At 50.2% G+C, this 8,521-nt stretch overlaps 1 protein-coding gene across 1 annotated transcript; it reads left to right on the top strand.

The window, feature by feature from the left end:
- Nucleotides 1–425: 425 nt before the first annotated feature.
- Nucleotides 426–8,521, top strand: NRIP2 (nuclear receptor interacting protein 2). Its single transcript, XM_080662067.1, has 6 exons — nucleotides 426–766; nucleotides 3,922–4,074; nucleotides 5,669–5,751; nucleotides 6,069–6,169; nucleotides 6,434–6,486; nucleotides 6,783–8,521. Exons 1-6 carry the CDS (start codon nucleotides 575–577, stop codon nucleotides 6,873–6,875), a joined length of 675 nt encoding a protein of 224 aa, XP_080518193.1. The 5' UTR covers nucleotides 426–574; the 3' UTR covers nucleotides 6,876–8,521.

Raw genomic sequence — 8,521 nt, 5'->3', positions numbered from 1 at the left:
CACCCCACCCTCTGGGCTGCAAGAACCCCAGGTGGAGGAGGTGGGGGTAGGGGGTGGTGGAGGCCTGCAGAGCATTCTAGTACCCAGGCCCATGGATGCACATGCCGCATGTCTCACTCACACCATGCACACCCACGCAGGCTGCCACCCCCACTGACACACACTGCCTTTCAAACAACCTGGCTTGGGCACCCTGACAGTCCACAGCACCTTTACAGCCCTTCATGCATGCACACACCCCCCTTCCACCGCCCACCCTGGCCAGAACCCCAGAATTGGAGCTGCTGCAGAGCCCGCCGGTGGTAGGCCCCCAGCGTGCTCTCCAGCGCTGCGTTTTTCCAGCAGATCCTCACTCCCTCTACTGTATTCTCCGGGAATTGGTGTCTGATGCGGCTGCTCCTGCACATTATTTATTTATTTCCTCTTCCTCCCGCCCAGACCCTCCTGTCAGGAGAGCTGCAGCCCAGACGGAGACAGGCAGGAAGCTACAGGGACACAGGAGGCAGAGGACGGCAGGAGGACCTCTCAGAAGCCCCCACCCGGTACACCAAGCTCATCAAGTCTCCCAGTGGCCATGAGCACCAGGCAGGAGACCAGAAGAGAGGGAGGAGACTCCAGCAGGAGGGGACAGGGGGCAGAGCTTCGGGACCGAGCCCACCTGAGTCAGCAGCGCCGGCTCAAACAGGCCACCCAGTTCCTGCACAAGGACTCCGCTGACCTGCTGCCCCTGGACAGCCTCAAGAGGCTGGGCACCTCCAAGGACTTGGTGAGGAAGCCCTCTCCCCTTTCCCAGACCCCCCAGAAGACCTCTGGCCCTCTCTCTCTCCATCTCTTCACCCCCTACCCTGAAGGTGGGAGTGATGACATTTAACTGGGGACCCTAAACCTTCATATTCCCCTCCCTCACTGAGAGTGGGAACAGGCAGTCCCACCAACTTGAGGGGCTCCCTCTGATCATTCTCAGCTCTTCATCGGGAATATTCCCATGACTTGTAGCTCCGAGGGACCCGATTCTCATTGCTCAGCTTTTCCCCAAAAACACATGGCTTATCTTGGAGTGAGCTCTGCTGTTTGGGAGTAGAGGTTTTTAGGGGCACGGAGCTTCTGGAGCAGTTGATTACAGCTGGAGGGCCTGGAGGATTGGCCAGTTTAGGGTTATGATTTCCTTCCTCTCCCTAAACCAGAGTCTCTCATACCAGCTCTGGCCACTCATTTGCTTTCCCCCCTCAGAATGAAGCCTTAAAGGCCTCCATCCTTGCCAAAGCACCAGGATTTCTAACTGCGCCTGCCAGGCCACCTGGCCTCCTGAGGGCCTCCTTCCTCCCAGTAAGCCTCCCTCCAGGCTCCTTTCCTCCCATCTTCCTGCAGCAGCTCTGGCCTCGAGAGGGAATGGGGTGGGGGAGTAACAGTGGGAGGTGAGTGGTCAGGGGACCTGCGTATGTGCATTCCCCTCAGAGAGAGTGGTGAGGAGCATGGGCTTTGGAGACACGCTGCTTAGATTCAGATTCTGCTCTGCTACTTTGGCAGGTTACTTTATGTCTATGCCTCAGTTTCTTCATCTATTAAATGAGAATAAAATTAATAGTATCTACCTCATAGGGTTGTTGCAAAAGTTAACATGAGTTAAAACCCATAAAAGACTTAGAACAGTACCTGAGTGAGAGAAAGCCATGTGTAAATGCTAATTATTATTATTCCTTCAGCTACTATTCCACTTAGCCTGGGAGAAAGGAAGCTCTGTAGGATCCAGAGAACCTGGCATCATATCTGGCCTCTTGGTCGTAAAAGAAAGGAAGGCTTTTGTACAAATGTTTGGGAGCACTCTGTTCACTTTCCCGTCTTCTAGTCAGAGGGTCTGAGAGGAGGGTGGGTACTCCTGCAACCTGAGAGGCACAAAGGCATTTCTGGGGGCCTCAGGCCACTCCAGCAGCTCCTGCTACCTGAGAACCTCACAACCCCTCACTGCCCTTCTTGCCCTCATCCTACTTTCCATATTCCTCCCAGCCAAATGTTCCCCCTCCAGAACCTTGCCCAGAGGCCAGGCAACCCCCTAGTCCCACCCAGCAGCCCCCCGCCCCCCAAAAGGAAAAGTGATCAGACTAAGATTTCAATTGAGAGAACCTCCTCTTCGCAAGCATAGCAAGCACAGCTGAGAAACGATGGACAGTGAAGCAGGTTTTTTGCTCCCAGTGTCTAGGACCTTTCAGCCTCTATTCTTAGGGGACCATTGATTTGGCCCTGGAGAAGGGCCACCTCCATGGGAAAGGTGGGAGGAGACCTGGGAACTGCAGAGCTGCTCTTTCTGGCCATTCCCAGAGCTCGCTGCCCTTTTCCCAGAGTTGGGTCTTTTGCTGGCAGCCTTGCTGGCGGGAGCAGCCTCAAGGGCCTCATTAGGCCATGGGTGGAAAAACAATCCCAGGCTCCCAAGGAGAGAGGGCAGGTGGAGAAACATGTGTAGAGCCTAGAAGGATACAGTATTCTTCAGCAAGTATATGCTGGGCTAAGCCCAGCAAAACAGAAAAATGAATGAGATACAGACCTGATCTCAAGCACTCTCCAAGTTAATGGGGGAGTGAAATTCACAAAGAACATCTGTGAGGAGCATGACAAAGGGGACTACCCCAGCCTTGTGTGTGGAGGGAAGAGCACAAAGAGGTCAGAGAGCGCTCCCTGGAGAAGGTAAACCTGCACTGATTACCAGATGCACGTGGAACCACAGACGTTTATCCTGAATAGCTTAGTTCTTGAACAAAGTGTGTTGAGCTAGTCATCCAGTCTCCGGAATACGGGAGAGCAGAAGCAAAGGCACGGAGGTGGAAAAACAGCCTGTGCAAGCAGTATAAGCAGGTGGCTGGGGCAGGGAGTGGGGTGGGGTGGGGTGGGAAGGGTGAGATGAGGCAGAGTCGGGCAGTGACCAGGTCATCTGGGCTGTGGATCTCCTTAAAAAGTTTGAGCTCTACCATGTAAGCAATGGGGAGGGGGGGTGCTTTGATGGATTTTAAAAAGAGGAGTAACATGTTTAGTTTTGTTTCATTTGGGCAATTCTCAAACTTTAATGAACACACCAATTATCAGGGCATCTTGTTAGAATTGAAGCTTCTGATTCAGTAGCTTTTCTGCATTTCTTCCAAGTGATGTTAAAGCTGCTGATATGAAGACCACACTTTGAGTAGCAAGGGTTTTAGATAATCATTGGCTTTGAGCAGGTGTAGTTGAGAGGTGACAGTACTGGAGGCAGGTTCTTATGAAGGCAAAGAGGCATCCCAGTGAAGCAGGAGAGCTGGGGTGAGTCTAGAATAAAGGCATTAACAGCAAGCAGGATGGACTACAAGCACAGGAGGCAAAACTGGTAGAATTTAGAAAGAGATTGTTCAGGGTTGCGGGGAGGGGGTTGCAGGTGAAGAAGAGTCCAGGGATGACTCCCAGCATCCTAATTTTAAAGATTTTAACTTTCTCCTTTTTTTTTGGTTACTTTGATTTCTATTAATCACACCATCAACCCTGGGACCTGCAACCCATTCAAAGATAAGGTCAACAAAGCAGGGGAAATGTCCAAACAAACAAAAAACCTTTTGTAGACTTGAGACAGAATTTCTCCTAAGCATAATACTAGTTCCTGAAATGTACCATCAGCCAATATTAATCAGTCAAACCCAGATGGGCTATTCCCTTCCCATTTCTTCATCGCTGAGCAGTTATTGGGGTCCCAGGAAATGGCATGATTTGATACTGGGTTCACTCTGCTATAATGATCTAACTGCTGGAAGTCTTGGGTAAGCTCCTGCCCCTTTCTTACTCCTGTGAGACTCGGGACTAGGTGGGATTAGAGACAATGTCCTGGGATATCTAAGGTGGGGAACTGAACAGCCTGGATACTTGGCTTCAGACCTATCTTCCTTTATTGTTCTGTGATGGAGCTAGCAGCCGCATAGCGTGATCCAAAGACGCCTGTTAGAAGGAAACCAGAGTCGGAGTCAGGGGGAGTCTCCCCTGGTGCAGGCCCTGATGCATGGCCAGGAGAATAGGAGGAAGACCAACATGCCAGAGATTCCAGCTCTTCTGGTCAATTGCAAGGTGAGAGGCCTCCCAGGGCACTGGCTTTCCTTAACAATCCTGCCTGTGACTGGCTCACTTCACCCACTCTCCTTTCTGCCCTGGGTAGTGAGGGAAGGAAGGAGGGAGAAAAGGAACCTCTCTCCTAAGCCTGGACCAAAAAATGGGATCCTCTATCTTCTTTACTCTTTGCCTCAAACCATCTTCCCTCTGTGCAATTCCACCATGACTCCCTTTCCTCTATCAAAGTATGATCTTTAAATGTGAATATGTAAATGATCTTCAGTGTGCTCTACATAATAGTGTGTGCATGGATGGATAATGCAACCCTCCTGGAAAAGCTCATGTGATGGCCTCGTCATCTCTGAAGCCATTTAACCACCTGCCAATACTGAACCTTCCTAATAAATGCCCACTGCTCTTAGGTGACTGTCTTCGCTCAGCTTTTCCTCTGCCTGCTTTGCAATCATTTTATGTCCACATTCCACAATCTCTTAAGCCTCAAATTTTACCTCTGCCTTGAAACCTTTCGAGTTCCCCAGTAGGAAATAGCCTTTCCTCATAGGACACTTTACTGACAATCCTTTCATAGGTCTTAAGACTCTATTATACAGCAGTTACATTTCACTTCCCTTAGGCTCTGAAAAAATAGTATTCATTGCTGTGCCTTCTAGCAACATCTATACATAGTAGATGCTCAGTAAATGTTTGGAATGACCCCTGGCTGGTTTGACTCACTAATTAGAGCATCAGCTTGTCCTAAGACTGAAGAGTGATGGGTTCGATTCCTGATCAAGGGCATGTACCTTGATTGCAGGCTCAATCAGCCCCAGTTGAGGTGTGTGTAGGAGGCAACCAATCGATGTGTCTCTCTCACATTCTCTCTAAAAAAAATCAATGGAAAAAATATCCTCGGATGAGGATTTAAGAAAAAAAGTTTGGAATAAGAAAACCATGTGTTTGTGATATGCAAGTGTAACCCAAAATGTCTGTATATGTCCAAAAGAAAATGAACGTGTCTTCCTTTGCTTCCCGTGGTGAACGTCTCTCTTGCTCACATTTGAATTTCCCAGCAAGGTATCTCAGTCTCCTCATCCCTCCCCTACTCGAAATAGATTTCTCTAACCTGGTGGCCCTCAGCCTCCCAAGAACTCCTCTAGACCAGGGGTGGGGATAGTCTGGCCCATGGGCCATATAAGGCCCGCGAAATCATTTGGTCTGGCCCTGCAAAGGCATTAGGAGTTGGTTAAATGTTTGACCAAATAGAGTAGGCTAATTTTTAAGTTGATAATTTTGTATGGCCCAAGAATGATGTTATAAATATCCAAATGGCCCTTGGCAGAAAAACGGTTCCCCACCCCTGCTCTAGTTAAACAGATATCCATTTCTGGTCAAATTGTTCCCAAACAGATGGACTCACCATCCCATGCAGCTCACTTCCTTTTTTTGATTTTTTTTATCTGAGCCAGTTTTTTCTCAGTTGTACAAATATCATGAAAACCACTTTTAAAGACACAGTTCATTCCTTTCATTAATTTCTGAAAGGCTGGGAAAGTGAAGATCCCCAGTCCATTCTCCTGGGACTCACTGAATCCCCCACAACCCTCTTTCTCAGTGTCAGGACCAGGTTCTTAGGGTGGCCGTGGACACAGGCACCCACTACAACCAGATCTCCACTGGATGCCTCACCCGCCTAGGGTAAGAGTATGGCCCAAAATAGTGGATGGGGAATGGGGCTTCTTTTGGGAGTGATGATATTGTGAAATTATATAGTAGTGACTTATTTGTGAATACAAAAACCTATTTAATTGTACACTTTAAAAGGGTGATGACTCCTATGGTATAGGAACTATATCTAGTTGATGGGGCTCTGACAGAGAAGACAAGGCTTTAGACCCTATGTGGGGCCAGGGATTGGATGAGAACCCAGTGTGGTGGGGTGGGGGGGCCGTTAGCTGACTACAGGAATAGGTGTTGGGGCTGTGGTGGCAATAACCCTTGCTTCCCAACCACAGGTTAGGGAACAGGGACCCAGCACCTGGACTCCCACCCCAGGTGGAGCAGCTGGAGCTACAGCTAGGCCAGGAGACTGTGGCATGCTCAGCTCAGGTGGTGGGTAAGTCCTCCCTTCATCAAAAGCCCCACTTCTCATCTCTTCTACCTTCTCTCCTGGGGCGGGGGGAGAGGGGAGAAAGGCGGAATTTCAGCCCTGTCAGCACCAGACAAGGTGTCCCCAAAGGTGCTCTGACTATCCCCAATATCTGTGCCAAGATTCTCAGACCTGGAGGGTGGAGTGGGCGAGACGGGGCACGCACTGATAGGAGGGCAGCAGTGACCACTGGGTACTTTCCTGAGTCCTGTTTTCATGTGGCTCCTGCAGATGTGGAGAGTCCAGAATTCTGTCTCGGACTGCAGACTCTGCTTTCTCTGAAGGTAAGGAGGACACTAGCACTTTGGGGCCTGACCAAGGGCTGGGAAAGAGAGGCAGGAAGCACAGGTGTGGAAGCCTGAGTCAGGTTCCAGTGAAAGACATGATGTGGTACTGCAGCTTTGCTTCCTAAAGAGTTCCTGATCTGCCCACAAGTGAAAAATGTGGAGCACTGGGTCCCTCCCAGACAAGGGTCCAGGTGAATGGAAATGGGGAAGCGGGAGGGGGAACAAATAAGAGGTGGCTGGGAGACAGATTACCCGAGGAGGTAACCTCACATTTCCCCCTCCACACCCCACAGTGCTGTATCGACCTGGAACACCGAGTGCTGCGGCTGAAAGCCCCCTTCCCAGAGCTGCCCTTCCTGCCTTTGTACCCAGAGCCTGGCCAGTGACTGCTGGCCCCATCAGTCCCCGGGGGGGGGGGGGGTACTGTGACTTAGGGAAGAGCCATGTGGGGTATGGGGACATTACTACAGCCAGGTAGCTGGGGATAGCTTTGTCTGTGCCTTCTGTCACCACCCTGACCCTGCTGTTCCATTTCCCTGTGGGCCACATTCTTCTCTGCTTCTTGGCAATTTCCCTATCCCCCAGGAGTTTTCCCAGAGGGCCCAGGATCTCAGGGCTCTGGTTTCCCTGTTCTCTCTCATTTCCCTCCAGAGAAGAGCAAAGCCAAATCAGGACTGCAGAAAATGACACAAGCGTCCTGGCCAGTGTGGCTCAGCTGGTTGGGTGTCATCCTGTGCAGAGAGGATGCCAGTTAGGGCATATGCCCAGGTTGTGGGCTTGGTCCCTGGGGAGGGGCGTGCAGGAGAAGATGTCTCCCTCTCACATTGATGTTTCTCTCTTTCCCTTCCTCTCTCTCTAAAAATCAATTTTAAAATATATTTTAAAAAATTATACAAGGAAAATGGGGTTAGAAACTGGCCTCCACTTGTCCCCTGCCACCCCAAACCTCCTTGACTACCTTCACTCCCACATCTCTCACCTCACTTTCTGGGCTCATTATCTTTCAGAATTAGATGGCCCACCTCACCAACCAGGTCCCCAGCCCTGCTGGTGCCTACTGTTCTGATTCTGCAGACACCTGCTCACAGCTGAGTGGCGGGTCGGGGGAGACACTGAACGGAATGATTCAACACACTAGGAAGGTGGCTTGGTAGAGGAATGCCAGCTCACAAGGCTGGGAGCTCTGTTAGTTACCTTTTCTGGGCTTGCAAACATCTGAAGCCAGTTATTATTTGATTACCCTGTGCAAAACCTTGGATATACCTCTAGTATTTGCTCCAGATATTTGTCCTCCACTTGTTTTTTCACTCACTGGGTCCCTGAACTTCAGGGTGTGTGTGCAAGAGCCCTGCAGAGAGCTGCCCCCAAAGGTGAACAGGATGGAGGGGTTGTCAGTACTCAGACTTCACCTAACCAGTAGTCCTTCTTATTTCCAGAACTATCCATCTCATTAGATCTTCTTCCTACCCTCATCTTGGGCTTCTTGAGCTAGACCTTGTCTTGTTTGGAAATCAGTGGCTTTCTGTCCCCTGGCAGGCTCTAAGCCAAAGCAAAGGGACAAGGAGGATCTTCTGACTTCACTGTGGAGAAGAATCCAAACCTTAAGAAACTAGACCCTTGAGTGTCTTTCTGGCTGGTTTGAGCCTCTGAAATCATGAATGAGTGGTAGAGGAAGAGAGTGGTGTAACAAATCTAACTAGGGAACTAGGACCTTAGGCTAGAAACAAAATCTTAAGCGTGGGGCAGGTTAGCAAAGAACCAAGATGCAAGGAACTGCCCTGTGACACCTGGCCTTACCTTTCTCGGCTAAGTCCCCCGCCCTGGAGAGGGGCTCACTTTCACAGTGTGATAGGACCCTGGTCCCTCACTGCCTTGCTCCATGGCCTCTGCTTTCCTGGTCTCACCCTGCTCCTTTTACTCTTCTGCCTCCTGCTGCTTCTGTAATTGTAGACGCAGACTGCAGACCCCAGGCCCTATGGCTGGCCCTCAGCTCAGCTGCTTCTCTATTTGAATAAACACCTATTTCTCTATG

Source organism: Plecotus auritus (assembly GCF_963455305.1).
Source record: "Plecotus auritus genome assembly, chromosome: 3".
Taxonomy (NCBI): Eukaryota; Metazoa; Chordata; class Mammalia; order Chiroptera; family Vespertilionidae; genus Plecotus; species Plecotus auritus.
This window is presented reverse-complemented; position numbering and strand designations above follow the sequence as displayed.